This window comes from Nicotiana tabacum, chromosome 19 (assembly GCF_000715075.1).
Source record: "Nicotiana tabacum cultivar K326 chromosome 19, ASM71507v2, whole genome shotgun sequence".
NCBI lineage: Eukaryota > Viridiplantae > Streptophyta > Magnoliopsida > Solanales > Solanaceae > Nicotiana > Nicotiana tabacum.
In genome coordinates, this window is record NC_134098.1 from 118,963,669 (window position 1) to 118,982,204 (window position 18,536).

The 18,536-nt window shown below is 35.0% G+C and overlaps 4 protein-coding genes across 5 annotated transcripts; 3 read left to right on the top strand and 1 right to left on the bottom strand.

The window, feature by feature from the left end:
- The first annotated feature begins 1,504 nt into the window (after positions 1 to 1,504).
- Positions 1,505 to 2,973, top strand: LOC107829820 (putative BTB/POZ domain-containing protein At3g08660). Of its 2 annotated transcripts, none has more exons than XM_016657283.2 (3): positions 1,505 to 1,710; positions 1,804 to 2,390; positions 2,493 to 2,973. In XM_016657283.2, exons 2-3 carry the CDS (start codon positions 2,055 to 2,057, stop codon positions 2,865 to 2,867), a joined length of 711 nt encoding a protein of 236 aa, XP_016512769.1. In that variant the 5' UTR covers positions 1,505 to 1,710; positions 1,804 to 2,054; the 3' UTR covers positions 2,868 to 2,973. The 2 variants fall into 2 exon arrangements, with proteins under 2 accessions (XP_016512769.1, XP_016512770.1); XM_016657284.2 differs by having other exon boundaries at positions 1,804 to 1,873.
- A 533-nt stretch (positions 2,974 to 3,506) lies between these two features.
- LOC107829821 (uncharacterized) lies at positions 3,507 to 8,478 on the top strand. Its single transcript, XM_016657285.2, has 7 exons — positions 3,507 to 3,736; positions 4,834 to 4,928; positions 5,939 to 6,018; positions 6,114 to 6,169; positions 6,274 to 6,386; positions 7,796 to 7,854; positions 8,075 to 8,478. Exons 1-7 carry the CDS (start codon positions 3,628 to 3,630, stop codon positions 8,370 to 8,372), a joined length of 810 nt encoding a protein of 269 aa, XP_016512771.1. The 5' UTR covers positions 3,507 to 3,627; the 3' UTR covers positions 8,373 to 8,478.
- Positions 8,479 to 9,354: 876 nt separating this feature from the next.
- On the top strand, positions 9,355 to 16,179 carry LOC107829822 (mevalonate kinase). The gene is made up of 5 exons (XM_016657286.2): positions 9,355 to 9,762; positions 10,619 to 10,856; positions 10,950 to 11,203; positions 14,607 to 15,020; positions 15,833 to 16,179. Exons 1-5 carry the CDS (start codon positions 9,630 to 9,632, stop codon positions 15,949 to 15,951), a joined length of 1,158 nt encoding a protein of 385 aa, XP_016512772.1. The 5' UTR covers positions 9,355 to 9,629; the 3' UTR covers positions 15,952 to 16,179.
- A 202-nt stretch (positions 16,180 to 16,381) lies between these two features.
- Positions 16,382 to 18,224, bottom strand: LOC107829823 (NADPH-dependent aldehyde reductase 1, chloroplastic). Its single transcript, XM_016657287.2, has 4 exons — positions 17,895 to 18,224; positions 17,190 to 17,566; positions 16,650 to 17,008; positions 16,382 to 16,551 (listed from the first exon to the last, which is right to left on the bottom strand). The coding sequence occupies exons 1-4, from the start codon at positions 18,015 to 18,017 to the stop codon at positions 16,529 to 16,531; spliced, it is 882 nt and encodes a 293-aa protein (XP_016512773.1). The 5' UTR covers positions 18,018 to 18,224; the 3' UTR covers positions 16,382 to 16,528.
- Positions 18,225 to 18,536: the final 312 nt, after the last annotated feature.

Below are 18,536 nucleotides of genomic sequence, written 5' to 3' on the forward strand. Positions count from 1 at the left end.
TCTTTCTCATAGGCAAGAATACACGTATTTCTATTTCTCTATACGATTTGTATCAAATTATATCACATTTTCTTAGAACCATACACAAATTTAACTTTATCCAATTTTTCGGGTAAATATCTTCCACACAAATCGAGTCTCATTCCTCAACTATGTATAATAAGATGACAAACTATTAAAAATGAGCAAACCTACTCAAAAGTGCAATTATATTTTCTACTAATTCTAATGTCATGTATGCATGTAAGATCCTATACTGGAGTATTCACGTAAGCAACTTATATTGTGGCAGAAGAGACCTTTTTGCGGAACCAGGATTTGAAACTAATGGGTTCAAAATTTTATTCCTTCTAAGTTACTAGTTTTTAATTTAATAATTTGTACAAATTCAATAAATTTTTAAAGACAAATATGGAATTCAAAGCTACTGGGTTCGGTCGAACCCGCAACCGAAGCTCTAGCTACAGGACTTGCCCCTGTTGAGCAACTTTAAGTGAAATAAACACCAAGTTAGACTTAGCCTTATACAATTGCCTTTGGATAAGGCCATCTGATCCGATATTAATCTAAAGAATAATTTACTAATCAAATTAATGGGCATAAGTGCATTAAACTAAAGAATTTCGTGGTCTTACGGCTAAATATGGTTACTTCAGATTACCTATGATCTAGCTAATCTCTTTTAAGGTGGCAGTATAGATATAATATACCCTAACTCATGTGAGAAGCTAGATTTTTGGACTTAAATTTTGAAACAAGAAAGGTTAAACTACGATAAATTCCATAAACCGACAAGACAAGAAAAAAAATGCCACAATTCAGTTTCTTTCGTACGGTGCGAGATATGTAGTCATAACTGCTATGCCCTGCACCTTTTGTGGTTGGTCAGTATTATGAGAGTAAGAGTAGTTGGGGCAATTAAAAAGAGTAGTTGTGTTTTGCTATCTATAGTCACTTTAAGGCACATGAATGCTTCAATTCGAGCTCATCCACTTGAGTTTGGACACTTCACCACCTTTCTACATCACTGCCACTCATAAGTGTTGGGACAAAGTGTTGTTGAATATACTGTCCATGGACCTTCAAACCTAACAACTTGAACTTTGTGTCTCATCCATCCTACCAAATTGATATTTTGACGAAATTCATAGTATTGAAATAATCAGGTGTCATAACAAAATTAACAACTTACGGACGGTAAATCAGACAACAATAGATGTAATGGAAAAAGGTCATAACAAAACTAGAGGAAACGACATCCACAAGTACTGTTGATCTTGTATCAGTGTTAACACTACATTTAATATGTAAAATTTTGTTTCGAGTCAGTCGTATTAATCAAGCTTTGGAGAAGAAATGACATGATTAATTGGTTTCTATAGGACTAAAAGTAAGTGTAGTTCCAAAACCTATTTTATACTTAATTTAATTCACCGCGCGAAAGGGACATGCTGTCTTTTTAGACTAAAAAACTATGCCTTAGTCTTGGTGATGGAACTATATAATATTGCAAAGAAGAATAAAGTGTATAGTTCAGAATACAGGAAATTAAAAGGGCTAGTAAGTAGTACGTGTAGGTGCTGAAAATATGGTGAAAGAAAATCTACTAACTGGCGGATCAATATTTGTGGAGAAGAGAAATCACTGTGTCATTTATCCAGCCAATGGCAGTATGGTAGCAAAGTCTGTGGAAAGAAGAAACAAGAACTGGTAAAGTACATATTCTCTTTGTTTGTCTCAATTGATACTTATTTAAATTTTAATCCTCTTCAGTGGTTAATGAATGTAACTATACTAGTGCAGGTTTGTCCAGACAAGAATTGCAAGTGATTTGATAGTACAAATTAAAGACAAAAGCTTCCACTTGCATAAGGTAACAGCTACACTGTCCAGTTCTTCAATTTGAGAGGAAAAATCCCAACGTCCGAACTGCACATTAGATAAATTTCAACTTGCATAAGGTGACAACTGAATGTTTGATAAGGGTACTTCCTGTTGAAGAAAACTCAGTTCCCTGCAATTTTCTGCTTCATCTTTTCAAGATTGGGCTTATTATGAATATTGATCAAAGATTACAAGATCAGCTCAAAACAAGAGTAGCTTTCTTGTTGGAAAGCTGTAGTGCTAAAGACCTTCTAGTAAGGAACAGCACAACTCTTTTCGACGTAGATATTGTTATTCAAGTAGTAGAAGCTTATGTCTCGCTTGCATCAAATAATCCCAACTCAAAAATGTCTGTTGTCGGGAGACTAGTAGACGATTACCTTGCCCTCGTATCAAGGGACGAGAACCTTGTAGTGAGAAGCTTTTACTCTCTTGTAAATGCATTGCCAAAAGAAGCACGATCTTGTGATGACAACCTATATAGGTCGATAGACATGTACCTCAAGGTATGCATATATAATGTATTCCCTCATTTCCTCCAATCTCAAAAAGTTGATTCAGAGTTTGATTCAAGTATAATGGAAATGAAATGAAATGGTTTGTTGCAGGAACATCCTGACCTAACAGAAGAAGAAAGAAGCAGCATATGCAGAAAAATGGAGTACCACAAGCTATCACAGGAAGCGCGAACACATGCCATGAAGAATGATAGGCTGCCGGATAATATCAGGACACAATTTATACTTGTTGAACAGATCAATATGACAAGGTTACTAACTTCAGCTGGTTCAAGTTACCAAAGGACTAAGTCACAGACCATAATGAAAGTCAGCAAAGGTGTAGGCAAGAGTTGGATGAATTCCTCCCAAAATGAAATGGAAGTGATGAAACAAGAGGTTGAGATGTTAAAGGCTCAAGTTGGTGAACTGAAGCAATGTAGGAGGGAACTTCAAAGGCAAACCAAGAAATCTGTTTGTTGTTAGTTCCTTATGTTTCATGTCTGCTACGGATTTGGTTCCTTGATTTTGACCATTGTAATTTCGAAGTGTTTTTGGTTAATCAACCTTAAGATGCGGAGTTATTTTCAAACTTTGGATTAGTAATAATTTTTTTTACAATTTTAAAATCAAATATGCAATATTTAGTTATATCGTAAAAATACTTGTAATAGGTCAACAGATCGACAATGTTACCATATTCTACCAAAGAAACTGTTAATATAGGCCAACCTTCACGCTCATCAAAATATTCCCTTGAAATTTAATTTTAATTGGGAGCTAACGATGTCATCTTTTTGTAAGTTAGTGGGACACTACAGAATTACCAACTAAAATGTACAAAGTACTCCGTTGGTTTCATTTTATGTGCCATTTTTTTTTTGTTTATTTGTTCTCAAAAGAATAACATATTTCTTTATTTAAAATAATTTAATTCGTAAACTTTTTCCTGACATGATTTTAGAGTTAAATTATTATTAAACCACTATCATATTTGAAATCACTAGCTTCAAAGTTATTTTTTTTATAAAAAAAATTGATGACCTCAAAAAAAATGAAATGGATCTTAAATTCTATTTTTCTTTCTAACAAGTGATGCGATATTTGTTGGAACACATGCAACTTAAAATGGGAACATTCAACAAAACTTTTTGGGGGCGCGGTGGGGGTTTGGGTTAGTTAGAAACAAAGGAAAATAATAAAAAAGGAATAAATTAGAGGAGTTCTTTTATTTTGGCAGTTGTCCATGTCTGAAGACGGACGAAACGCGGCGGAGCAACCGGCCTCCGACCCAAACCCGTGCCCTATTTGTCTTGCCCCAGTTACTGAAGAGTCCTACTTGGATCAATGTTTCCGTACGCCTCCTTTCTTTTTTAGTTTTACACATATCCTCCTGTAGTTTATAAGCAAGCAGTCATTGTTAAGATGCAGTTTCATAAGTTTTAAGCTCCAATTTACAGCTTGTTTGGATCGTTGTTACCCATTGTATCGTATTGTATTATTTTCTCAAAATAATATTTGTTTTGATTGTTTAGTTAAAATTGGTTGTATTGTATTTTTAAATCCATTGTTTTAAAATTGGTTGTATTGTATCCTATGCTCCTTTCTACGTGAAGTCTAATAACCTATATAAATTCTCAAAGACAGCATCCCAAATATAAGCTATATACGTGAAGTCTAATAACGTGAAAATCTCGTTCCTTCTGCCGCTTCCAAACTCTTCAGGTATAGGTTTTCCATAACTTTTGTTTTATTCTTTCTTCTACTTTAATTTGTAATTCCAATTCTAATTACTTTATCTCCAATTAGATTTATGATATTGGTTGTTAGGAAATATTACTTATGATCTAAATTCTAAATGGAGTCTACTTAACATTTTTTTATTTTATTTATTATTATGATCTAATTATGAACATAGTGTACTTATTATTATTTTTAATATTATTAACTTGTTCCACTAATTTCGATAGGATTTGCATGAATTTAATTGCTTAACTTATATATAAGACATAATTGGTGATAAATTAGTAGAAAGTAGTTTTCTTAAATAATTTTTATGTGTAATTCTTGATAAATTAGAATATTTAAAACAATTGAGGGTATTTTAGTAAACTTATCAGTTACTGTACAGTACGATACAGTCAAACCAAACAGCAAAATGTTATTTAACAACAATAAACAATACAGTCTATCCAAACATTGTATTCATAAAACGATACGATCCTATACAATAAAGTACAATACGATACATTATAAAACGATGGGTAACAATAATCCAAACAGAGTGTTAGGGAGTACCTTTCATATACTTTGGCTCTTTTTGCATAATTATTAATAAGTGGCATTTTGCCAAGTAATTGTAAAGTGTATAAGCTGTGGAAGAAAGCTATGTACGGATTGTTTCTGAATAAATCAGTTATCAAGTGCTTAAACCATCATTTTATTTCTGCAGACAAATTTTGCTACAATTGCATTCTGCGTTGGACCAAAGTGGTTACAAGCAAGCAGTCTCGTGCACCTGCTTCAGTAAAGTGTCCTTTATGTAAGGTCCGAACTTGTTCTATCATCCTTGTTGGTTTCCTATTTCTTCTAAGTGTTCTTATTTCATGAGCATTAGTATAGATCCTCTCAAGAATGGGTAGCAGTTAATTGTAATTGGTAGAACTAATTTTTTGGGGCATTGATTGATGAACTACTATTAGCAATGATATGATTCCCCCTAGATGCCACGCCTTTCACGAGAGAGAGCGCTTTAACTTTGCAGTTACTTCTAGAAAAATGAAACATTTTCTGCTAAGAAGGATTTGAGAGGATTCCAGTACTTTAATAGTGTGTCACACTTGTGAGGTCAAGATCATGGGACTACATATTTGGTCTTACAAACTTTTTGCTTGATCTGAAGAGTTGTCATGGAGCCTTGAACACAGTGTGGATATACCAAAGTGGATAGATCATAGATGTGTGAATATATTTTGTTTGTAAATGTTTTTCTGAACTTAATCAGATATTGGTCTCTTTAGAGCTCTGTGTTGACTTTTGTTTGCCTATTGAATGTTTTGGAGTAGCTTGTGTAAATTTTATTTGGTGGGGAAATTTGTATGTATCTGGGTATTGAAATGAAATATACATGGATTCTTTTTTCTTTTATCTGATCTTTGATGTACTGTATCAACATTTTGTCCAAAACAAAAAGGAGGCACAAAAAGACACGAAATTGACCATTACAAGCAGTAATGATGTTAAAAGCTCGATAAAAGCTCAAGTTACGTGCCTTGCCTTTCTCTGAGCCAAGTTGCTAGGCATGCGTCTCGTCAACCAGTAACTTTCTCATTAAGAGGCAAGCACTATACATTAGATATCGTTAGCAAAGTGATACATTTTCATCTTGCTTTTCTGGAGGATTCTATATTTATTTTACTTGTGCTTTTGATGTAAATTGAAATCACTCTATATTTCTGACTCTTCTAATAACTTAGAAAAATTTCTCATTCTTCTATTATTAATTTAAAATTATGCTGGATTTTGTTTCTTTCAAATCAATGCTCTTCTTTATGCAGACAGAGAATTTTTCTATTATAAAGAGCTACGGTGGAAGGTTTTTTCAACAACATTATGTGAATGAAAACTTGGACAATAGGTAGCAAAGTCCTCTATACTTCTTCTGCTTTGTATGTTCTCCCTTTGTTTTTTACTATTCTAAATTAACTTAATTGTTTGAAATTTGTATTCCAGTGTGTTCTTCACAAAAGCTCACAAGTATAGATTGCAGTGCTACTATACTAATGAAGGTAGAGTGCTTTCTATCACTGATTTACATATTCTCCATTTCTAGTGGATATCTTTCATGAGATATCACCTTGCTTCCAAGAACATAAAATTGGTAGTTCTGCAGGGGGCTTATTTGACAAATTCAACGTGCCACGTTATTGGAAGTTGCACAAGTATCTGCAGCCTAGTCCTTGGCTTATAAGTTGGTTGAGAAGAGAAATTCAGGCTGTGACTCAGGTCCTTCAAACTTATCATTTTCATTGTTTAAATGTTGTAATCTTCGGTATAGATGCACTTCTAACTCAATCTCTTAATAGCTTTTGATTATGATGGTCAATAAAGACAATGATCCTTTGGATAACAAAAATGAAAAGCATATTTAATGATTCCGAGAGAAAACAACTTGCTGATTATTATTGTGTGCTAACTTGTTTCTTACATTCTTTGTCCGTGTTTATAGTGAAGTCAGTGTTATCAAAGGCGAAAAGCGCAAAAAAGCTCTAAGGCCCGTTGGGGCTTTAAGCACAAAGCGCAAATAAAGCGTGAGCTTTAATGAAAAAGGCGCAACTGGAAGAAAAAGTAAAAATATGTATATGTAGTCCAAGACCAATAATTATAAGCATGAATAACAAATACATGGACAAAAAAAGTTGAAGAAAAAATAACGATAAAGTGAAATATCAATTGTTCAGTGTCGCATTTTTAGGATTACACTCATTGGCAAGGAAAGTATGCCTTAGAGCCTTGATGCGACACCGAAGCGCCCGCAAAGCGAGGGGAAACGCTCAACATGTTTTGAGCCTAGCTTTAGGGCTTAAGCGCGCCTTTGACAACACTGAGTTGAAGTATGGAGGTGAAAACTCTTTCATTTCCAGAATGAACTAGTTTTTTGGGTTCTGTGTAAGGTCGAAAGAGTACCAATTTGCAACCAATAGGAAACTGTTTACAGAACCGGCATGTCCGTGGGTATTTCTTAGTCAATCTTTAGTTAATCTTAAGTTAAAGTGAATGTTGGTGTAACTGGACAACTTTTCCACTAAGAGTCAGAGGTTGAAGTCACTGGGATTTAATAATCTCTACAATGTTTCTGCCTAAGTTGAAGTGAATCTTGGTGTAACTGGACAATGTTTCCACTCAGAGTCAGAGGTTGAAGTCACTGGGATTTAATAATCTCTGCAATGTAGGGGTACATCTGCCTACAATCCCTAGTCTGATCCATGGAAAAGCTTCTTGTGACTAGTTGTCACCAACAACCTGTTTCTCATCTTAGGCGAGTGACTTCCTATATGCCTATTTTCCTCCACAAATAGTAAAAGTTGCAACCATAAAGAGCATATATTAAAAATAATTCAACATAAATTGATGCCATTTTGGTCCCAATTTCTCATAAAATGATATGTAAACATTACGAATTGGTTAAAATAGGATGTTGTAAAACGGGATTGTGAATAAAAATTGTAAAACGGGAACCATGGAGAACTTTGCTGATTACTTGATTATGTCATTCTCATTGCAACAATACATCAAAGTATGACTAGGTACATACTAATATTAAATTGATAATTCAATAATTCGCTCATCCTTGTAACATCACAAACGTTATTTTATAACATTTCTGCTAAGTAATTCTTTTCCGCGCCATGCAGGAAGAAGATGTAGATATTATTGTACATCATATACTTGGTGTGATTGATTCATTTAGAAGGTAATGTATAAAGTAAATTGTTATAATCTGCATGCATTGAACTCGCCAACATCAAGGTAACCTCTTTGTTTGCTTTCACCTCTTTGGGAAAACTAAATGACATGTTCTTAAAAATCAGTTACCTAGTATTATTGTGTTACTGTTCTCATGTTCACTTAATTGATCTTCATTATACATTTTCAGTGTAACATGAATGCTTAGACAACTGTTAATGATGCAGAAACGATCCAAAGCAAATAAAAGATACTCCACAAGCAAAGCAAGAAGAGTTCAAGATCATGGTGTCTGAAGCAGCAAGACCTTTCCTAACTGGTCGAACTGATCGATTTCTGAACGAGTTAGAACTGTTTCTAGCTTCATCTTTGACTATTGATGCTTTTGATAGTGTTTATATCCAACATTTGGGTTGGAAAATTCCTGAAAAGATCGAGGAGGGTGAGGTAGGAGAACCAGTTGAACAAGGCCCTTTAGTTCCCTATTTATACTTCTTTGATGAGGATTCTGATGGAAATGAATAGAATACTGTCCTTAAATGTTAAAGGATAATAAGTTCACCTCACTTGCCAGATTTTAGCTGGTGCGCGGTTTGTCAACCCTGGATAACGTGTTTTGTTATTTCTCAAATCCATGGTTTTGAACTCTCGCACACATGCTTGATCATCCATGTTTTCAAATTACAACAGCTCCAGATTTACTTCTGAAATTAGCTTGCTTAAATTGTTTAGTTCAAAATTTTGCCTCTATCATACAACTACAGAAATCAATTTAAATTAGTGCAAGGCATGTATAGCTCATATGTAGTTGTTCTTTGATTTGTTTAAGTTCCACTACAATTTTTCAATTGATTCTGAATACATTTTCATGTTACTAAACATTCACATAGTTTTTATGTGTTAAAGCAAGAGATATATAAAAGGTTAAACGGGCATGATTGGCAGGCGTCAATATGCTACATGTAACATGACTTTGATAGCCCTATATGTCAGGCGGCAACAGTCCAAATAGATGGCGTTTTGCGAAGAATCAATCAATATTCCACTTAGTCGGCCAATTGCCCTAGTTTAACAAAAAAATAAATAAATAGTCCGGTGCACTAAGCTCTCGCTATGTGCGGGGTTCGGGAAAAAGTCAGACCATAAGGGTCTATTGTACGCATCCTTACCCTGCATTTCTATAAAAGGCTATTTCAACGGATTGTACCCGTGACCTTCAGGTCACATGGCATCAACTTTAACAGTTACGCTAAAGCTCCTCTTCTGTCCTAATTTAGCAACAAAAATAATAATCAGAGAGCACCATGATTTGTAACAGGATTAATTGATCAGGATTTTTTAAGAAAAAAACGGTCTCGTGCATTAGGGCAAATCTACGCAATAACTTTTAATTAGATTTTATAAATATATTAAAAATTTACTAAATATTTAACTTATGATTATTATTATTATTAATATTTTCCATACGATAAATATAATTTAGTGACACCAACCTCCCGTCCATGATGAGAGTGATTTGGTACGGGGGGTCAGAAACAAACAAAAGGAGGAATATTTTTTTTTAACACCAAAAGGAGGAATCAGAAGGAAATTTGTGACCTTTCTAATAAAATTCTCCGCCATAACTAACCAACAAGGTAGGCAACACTCGAGCAGTCCAGCAGTCAGGATTCAGCTGCAGCAGCCATTCTCGACCAAGCGCAGTCTCCTTCTGACTCAAGACCATCACCTATATATAGGCACAGTTTCGTATCTGGACTAACAGAAAAAGGGAGAGAGAAAATGGAGGTGAGAGCAAGAGCCCCTGGGAAAATAATATTGGCTGGAGAACATGCTGTGGTTCACGGATCAGCTGCCGTTGCCGCCTCCATCGATCTCTATACTTACGTCTCCCTTCGCTTCCCTACTCCTGCTGGTATACATTCTATTCCATTCCTCAATTTCAATTTTATTTATTATCAACTGTAATTATGATTTCTCAATCTAATTTCCTGCCTATAATTCCGTACTGAGGTTGCTCAATTTCATAAATAATGTGTTTGAGGCTTTTATTGAGCTCAGTGTGCTGGTAGATCTAGTATTTGGGCCTGCTAATTGACATTTGATAGTAACGCTCTTCAATTTTACCCTTTCCAGTTCTCTTCTATTTCCTTTTTAAAATATCCAACCCTTACTTCAATTAATACTTAGACATTGTTATCGTCCTATATGATAAGAAATAACCTTACAACACTATCCTCCTACTTTATCCTACATCTTGTATGGGTATCTTATACTCCATTTGCCAACTTTATATCTGATCAAATATTGGAAAATGATTTTTCGAAAGAGACATTGAGTTTCGTAAAAATGTATAATTATATAATAAAGTGTCTGTGTATGTATAATGATCATTGAATTATAGGCTTTTTGTTACTAAATGGGACCGGCTGATTGGTTAATGTATTGCCTATGCTCATTGTTCCCTGCCCTGCTTTGATATTGAGATGAGATCTATCTGGAGTTTAAACTGACCTCTAGGATATGTGGCATATGCTGGATCTATCTTTACAATGGATGAACTAAGATAGCAGTCTGAGAAATATGATAATTGTTAAAATTCAAATTTTACTAGTCTAAGCAGATTATTTTTCTTTGTAAGACCAAAAAGAAAAAATTGCTTTTACCCAAACTGTTGTTTCCTTTTCATGATAATCCTAATATGTTTAATGGTTTCTTCAGTTAGTTTTCACTAATGCGTTTCTTTTCTTCTTAATCTCTTTGGGGAATAGATAATGACGAAACATTAACCCTCCAGCTTAAGGATGTGTCATTAGAATTTTCCTGGCCAGTTGCAAGAATTAAAGAGGCTTTTCCAAACTCGGAAACTCAGATTCCACCTTCCTCGTGCTCACTAGAGACTCTTAAATTAATTGCTTCTCTAGTTGATGAGCACAACATTCCTGAGGCAAAGATAGGGCTCGCTGCTGGTGTCACAGCTTTTCTTTGGCTGTTCACCTCAATCCATGGGTATTAACTTCAATTCCCTTTACTTGACCTCTTAATATTCTTAAAACAGACTTCATATTATCACATTGTCTTTCGATTTAATTGCCTAATTAGATGCAAACCAGCAAAAGCAGTGCTCTCTTCTGAGCTTCCACTGGGATCAGGCTTGGGTTCGTCTGCAGCTTTCTGTGTTGCACTCTCTGCGGCCATTCTTGCGTTGTCAGATTCAGTAACTATGGATTTCAGCCACCAAGGTTGGCAAGTATTTGGAGAGAATGAGCTGGAATTGGTGAATAAATGGGCTTTCGAGGGAGAGAAAATAATTCATGGGAAGCCATCTGGTATTGACAACACAGTGAGCACGTATGGTATGTGACGATAGCCATAGTTACTATGTCTTCTTTCCTTTTATGATATGTCAAGCAATCACAGAACAAAGAAAACACCAAGTCAAGCTGAAAAGGGGCATTAATGCAGGGAAATATCTCAACTTTTTGCGTAATCGGGTGAAATGCATATATGCTAATTTGTGATTGAGAAGTGAGAAATAGGTATGAATTTAGAGTTAATAAGCAATTAGCAAAATAAAGAAGATATCTTAAAGAATCTGTGGATGCCAGTAAGAAGAAAAGGCACGTGATTAACTTGAAAGCTTCCCAATTTTAAACATTACTAGTTTTAGAGTACATGCGTTGCACGTGAATATTGCGTCAATAATAAAAAAAATTATTAAAAACTTATATTCTTCGCTATATAAATAACTATTTATAGAATTAAAGCAGTAAATGATGTAGAATTTAATAAAAAAGCAAAGACAAAGTACAATTATGAGCTAAATATTAAATGTTGTGCCAGAACAAATTGATCCTCATTTAAACTAAAATTGGAATTTATAAAAAAAACAGTTGGAGCTTCCTAAATTTCATTTCACTTATAGACACCGTTGAGCTTTTATAATTCAAATGCTCTCATACTATAAGAATTGTCTGACAATTGACAAAAATATTCTAACATATTAATCAAGGTGCTTGGTCCTGTCATTACCCTTGAAAAGTAAAAGAATAAAAATTTCTAACTCAAATTTAATCAACTGCGCTCCTTAATCAATAAAAAAGAATAAAATAAAAGAAATAAGAGTTAATTTAATCCATACTCATCATACATATTGGCAGTACAATGCAATAAAAATTTCCAACTCAAATTTATTCGAAAAAATCTTGTGAATGAAAACTCATAATATAGATAATTTAGAGGAAGAGAAACAATAGAAGAATAGATACATAAAAGAAGAAAGGTCGGGACTGAAAATACAAACATACCCAGATGATTAATTCAAAATTAACACTACATAAATACAATCACATACAATGATAGTGATGATAGAGATCATTGGCCTCAGGAAAGACTGATATTCGTACTTGAGGAAATATTGATAAAGCGGCTAACTCATACAATTAAAGCAAGACGGAATGCTTAGTTCATCTGGATACAACTGCATACAGTGTCATGTGAAGTAGTTCATCTTGGTTATTTTCAATGAAAAACTTGTTCCAAATTTTTTTTATTCGCCATTCATATAGCTTCATATGAATATGAATCTTTTCTGAAATTAGAACTCTATTAGGAGTTTGTTTTAGTGCCTTCCTTACGTGGGAGATTGTAATATCTAATTGCATTGAAAAGAAATAGGAGTAACAAAAAGTCACAGTGAAAAATTCATAGTAGATCTCAAAATCCTAAATATTAGTAAAAAGTAAAAAAATAAAAATATTAATTGTAATTTTTATTCCTTTTTTATACTTAAAGGAAAAAAAACTCCTAAAGTGACATTGCTGGAATATGAACCGACCTTAATGAGTTTGAAACCTACTCATTCTCTTCCTCCATTTCCTTTTAAATCTTACGAAAATTTTGATTTTTTAATAAGAAAACAAACACTAAATATCTATTTACAATTTTATCCAACACGGAATGTTTATACGAAGGGTAAAAAAGGCGAACGACATTTCGATAGGGGCTTCGTGCTTTTAATATAGTATAGATACTTCAGATTATAAATAGTAGAACCATAGTCCACTATAAGACTTTTCAGTTTATATCTGTTTAGTCACCTTAAAATGACTCCAGAATAACAGCTTAATCTAAGGGGAATTGCCTTTTTCAGAAATTTCACATAAAGAATTCATTAGGCTTTCCTTCCCTATGTTAGACCAGCAGATAGTTTTCTGTGTTACTATAAGACTTTTCAGTTTATATCTGTTTAGTCACCTTAAAATGACTCCAGAATAACAGCTTAATCTAAGGGGAATTGCCTTTTTCAGAAATTTCACATAAAGAATTCATTAGGCTTTCCTTCCCTATGTTAGACCAGCAGATAGTTTTCTGTGTTCTCCTACCTTTTTGTAAAATTTGCTTGCTATATTCATCTAGAACATCTACTTCAAACAGTTGCACTGTGAAACTAATTATGCTTTTGGAACCATGATATGAATGTGTTGCGCACCTCTCCAAAATAATGCCGTACCCGTGTCGTATCTTCCAAAAATGCACTACGTTTGGAGGATCTTGCACGCATCCGGCGAAATTTCCGGAGAGCCCGAGCAACATAAAGAAGTATCATTAGTGATCTATGAGGAATTAGTGAGATTAATTATGGATTTTAACTATGTTAGCAACACTTATATTATCTTCTATATAAGCAACTCTAAATTTCTCTAGGTGTCTCAGTTATTTGTCGTATGATAAAAGTCATCTTCAGTGTTCGCTTGAAAGCTATATATGTTATAGTGCCAGAAATGAGAGAAGTTTGTCCTCATCACACCAGAATCAAACAAGAACAGGAGACTATGTAAACACTAAGCTCCCTCCCGTATTAACAGAGAAAGGAACTTGAAGCAAGACTGATGTCCACCGAAAATAGGTCTTACTACTGTTGACAGTGAATTAACTTTTGATTTGGACTCATATTGCATGGCGCAATATATATAAAAGAAACCTTGTCTTACCAGTTAGGTTATGTTAGTTTTCCACTTGTTTGAGTCTTCAGCTATTTAGACATGATGGAGGTGGTCGAGGCAGAAAATTTTCATTTTCAGGAGAAGTGGGCACAGTCAGCATGGAAAAGATCCTAGCAGTCACAATATAAAACATATGCAGATATTTTTTGAGATGCTAATAGCGAATATTAACATATAATTACTTACATTTCTTTTTTTATTCACCTTGCATATTCTATATTGCTCAATTATTAAAACTTTTTGTTTTCAGGGAGACGAGAATCGTTCTCTCTTCTTCTTTTGCAATTCTACCAATTAAACTTTACATATATGTCCTTTTTATATTCAGTGTTACAAAACTTACAATGACGTCTTAGATCCATTAGAGAATCTGAATTTGCTATTCATGAAGATAAATGAAATCTAATTAGAACAGACGAGCTATTGTAGAATTGACTCCTGCATGGCAATGGAAGATCTATTCTTAGGGAAGCTCCTGAGTCACAATGTTAATCTCTCTCATCATTGGCAGTTTTTTGACATTCTTCTCCTTTTATGTGTTTTTTCTTTGGGAGACGTGGTTTGGATAGTCACTTGCTCTTCATGTTCCTCCTTCTAACACCAAGGTATCTGTAAATTAATGTTCCTAAATTATTTTCCATGGTAGATTTTTCTTCTATTGTTAAGAAATATAGAATACTTCTAATTTTCAGAACTCTATGGAAGGATATGTCAGGATTCTAATAACTTCACAACCTATAAATGTTACTTACAGGAAACATGATCAAGTTTAAGTCAGGCGCTTTGACACGCCTCAAAACAAACATGCCACTTAAAATGCTGATCACTAACACAAAGGTCGGGAGAAATACGAAGGCATTGGTAGCTAGCGTCTCAGAAAGGACCTTGAGGCATCCGACTGCTATGGCTTCTGTTTTTACTGCAGTGGATTCTATCAGTAGTGAAGTGGCTGCAATTATTCAATCACCTGTCCCGGATGATCTAGCCATAACTGAGAAAGAAGAGAAACTGGAAGAGTTGATGGAGATGAACCAAGGATTGCTTCAGTGCATGGGTGTTAGCCATGCTTCTATAGAAACTGTTTTTCGAACAACTCTAAAGTACAAACTATCTTCCAAGTTAACTGGAGCTGGTGGTGGAGGCTGTGTTTTGACATTATTACCAACCCGTATCCTTTCATTTATCTTCCTTCTGATAAATGCCTTCTATTCAGAATGTGCTTTTTATATGGTATCTCCATTCATTATTGATATTTTTGGCGTTAGACTTAATTGCTCCAGGATGTGACTTTTCATCATTTTTCATTTTACCTTTACACTCCATCTGCTTTATCTGGCTGCATAAATGCGCTGCATTGGCTGATGGGGTACTGGATATCCGATACATTGATTAATGTGTCTGCTTCGCCATACTGTTTTTCATTGATATACACGGGTTTCTGTAATAACTGATGAAGTTCATGCACACATAAAGTTTAGGTCCCTGAACATCTCTGGAAGGGTAAAACAGTTATTCACTAGGACAGATCTCTATATACCTAGAAAATTTGACCTGTGTTTAAGTGTGTCTGAATTTGATTCTTTATCACTAGCGCCATTGCTTTACACATGGTGGCATAAGCAAAAGCTTGTGGAACCAATATCTTATCTGAAGGTAGAATTGCAATCCTTGCTTGACCTAAGGAAGGTCAGGAATATATGATATTTGCTTCTACACCTACTCACCGTTCTCACATCCTTTTTGTCCCAACTATTTGTCAAATTTTTCATTTTCTGCAGCTTTTTTAGAGTGTTTTATATCCATCTCTCCTTTGCTGATATATATACTTGGTCTTTGACCTCTCTTGAAAACCAACTCGACACATAATAGTCTTCCCTATAGATTGTATATATCATGTGCTGCTTTATATGAGACTTGCTGCCGAGTTCCCCACATTTGATCTTTTAGTCTCTTTTAACTTTCCTTGACGACAATTTCCAGTTCTGTCAGGAACAGTTGTTGATAAAGTGATAGCTGAGTTAGAAACGTGCGGATTCCAGTGCTTGCTTGCTGGAATTGGTGGAAATGGCGTGGAGATTTTATTTAGTGGCACTTCCTGATTGTAATACCCATAGGCAGCAGTTTGTCATAAGATCTTTCTCTGCATTCTTGAATATAGATATGGAGGTGCCAGCTTGTGACCATTCGCAATCTAAGGAACATCAAAACCCTGCCATCCACGTACTGGTCTTTGAACTTGGAGCATTGTAGAAAAGTTTTTTATACTTCTCATTTCTCTTCTAAAACATCAATTGCAATAAGAAGATTCCTAGTTTTGATGGTTCGAAGGACACGGTTACACTAATTTTAATTCCGAATTTCTTAGTTCTTGGACGTTCCTCCTATTTTATATTTATATAGTTGTTGAATCTTCCTAGTTCTTAGATCCTTATGGTTGCTATCAGTTTCGTCCAGACCATATTTAACAGTAGCGGAACTTTGTTTTAAGCGCAACGCAGACACAGATAAGAGGCAAAAGAGATCAGTATCTTGAAGAGAGAAGTGGAGTATTATTTTATTGACGCCACTCAAGAACCATGGTACAAAACATACAAACACATACTTCGTACATTTAAAACTATCACAAAACGGATCCCAGCTTTGCATGAAACCGACGATAAGACTCGCAAAGAGGCTTTAACCATTGACAATGGTCCCACCTGCAAAGCCAACAAAACAAATTTTAGACCCTAATAATCTAATGCAACGTATTAAACATAACAATGCAGAGCTTGGCTATGTAAAGGTTCCAAGTTACCATTAGGGTGGATGACTTGGCCAGTTATATAGGAGGATTCAGGGCTAGAAGCTAGGAAAACATACGAAGGGGCCACCTCTATAGGCTGACCAGCCCTTTTCATTGGCACTTGTTTCCCAAAATTCGCACTTTCCTCTTCAGTAAACGAAGCAGGAATCAGTGGTGTCCAAATTGGACCAGGGGCAACGCCATTAACACGTATTCCCCTCTCAACAAGCTGAAGAGCAAGTCCTCTAGTAAATGCAACTATTGCACCCTTTGTAGCTGTGTAATCAAGAAGCTTGGCATTCCCCTTGTATGCAGTCACTGATGTTGTGTTTATTATGCTGCTACCTTCCTTCATGTGTTTCAAAGCATGCCTTCATCCAAAACATCATTTGAATTCTGTCAAAACGTTATTAATCCCATTTAATATCAGAATTTTTATGTTATGTTATAATATATGTCCTAACAGGACTTTACTATAGCAGTCACCGAGACTATTTTAGAGAGGGTTAGTTGCAGCATTGGTTCTAAAGACTGTTTTAGAATAATACCAACCTAGTGACAAAGAAGTAAGAAAAGATGTTAGTTCTAAAGACTCTCTCAAGCCTCTCCTCATTGATCTCCTCAACAGAGGTAGCCTCGTACTGCTCTGCAGCATTGTTCACCAGAATATCAATTCGCCCATAGGAATTCACAACCTCATCAACCACCTTCTTGCAGTTGTCATCAAATCCTAAATCAATCGGCACCGCCATTGGATCCTTTGCATCAGCAGCTTTGGCTTGTCTTAGCAATTCAAGTGTGTCTTGCGCATCTTTCTCTTCTTGAGACTTAACGTAAGTGAAGGCCACGGTTGCGCCCTCTAGGGCAAAGCAATGGCAGACTGCTCGTCCTATGCCAGAATCGCCTCCTGTCACCAGCGCTACCTTGTCCTTCATAAATGATCATAGATTATTTTTCATATTAACAAAATAAAGTAAGAGCACTACGTATTCACTAAACTAGCCTATAGAGGAACATTCTCCTACATGCACATGCTCTATCAACACCTCCAAAATTATGGTATGATATTGTGCCTTCTTCATATTTTGTTCGTTTATACAAGATGATCTTCCATAATTAGAAAGTATGTGAGATTAATAACCTAAATAAAATAAGACTAGTTATTTGTAATATGTTAAATCCTGCTAATTTTGAAACTAAAGGCCATAGTAGTACGTAGTTACACTTGGAGGAAAGAAAATGAAGTAAATGAATTACTCGAAGCTTGTTGGCAGGCTTATAATCCTGGCTAGAATGGTGAGGAGTGGGGTCCATGGCATGTTCTTTGCCAGGCTGAGTTTCCTGTTTCTGGGGTGGGAATGTTTGGCCACCAGACGCCATTGATCTCACTATCACCGTCGGAAATTCTTCTCTTTGTGGTGTTATTTCGAGTAGCGAAAAGGAAACTGCAGGGAGAAAACTGATGAGGGCTACTGTCTATAAGGTGAGTGGTGAAAGTGGAAGATAAAGCTCTAGTCGAATAAGGAATTAGAAAACGAGAGAGTACATACATATACGTGGTAAAGTAAATCAAAGTAGTGAGTGAGGAAGAATAATTATTTGGGAAATTAAAGCTATTTATTATATATGTACGGAGGAAAACGGTGGAAGAGTAGTACGTGTCTTGTTCAGCCGCATGCAGCGGACACGTCGGTAGAAACGGACGTCATATGGGCTTAATTTGGAGGACAAAGAGCTTGATCCTCTTATACTATTGTCTTTTTCGCTGAAATTGTGTTTAATTTGTTGGTGTTATAAAATAAAGACAGTAAAGAAAAGACAAGTATAAAGATAAACTGATATATTATTTAAATTTTAAACTTATGTACATAATGAATTGAATTCTCCTTTATTTATAAA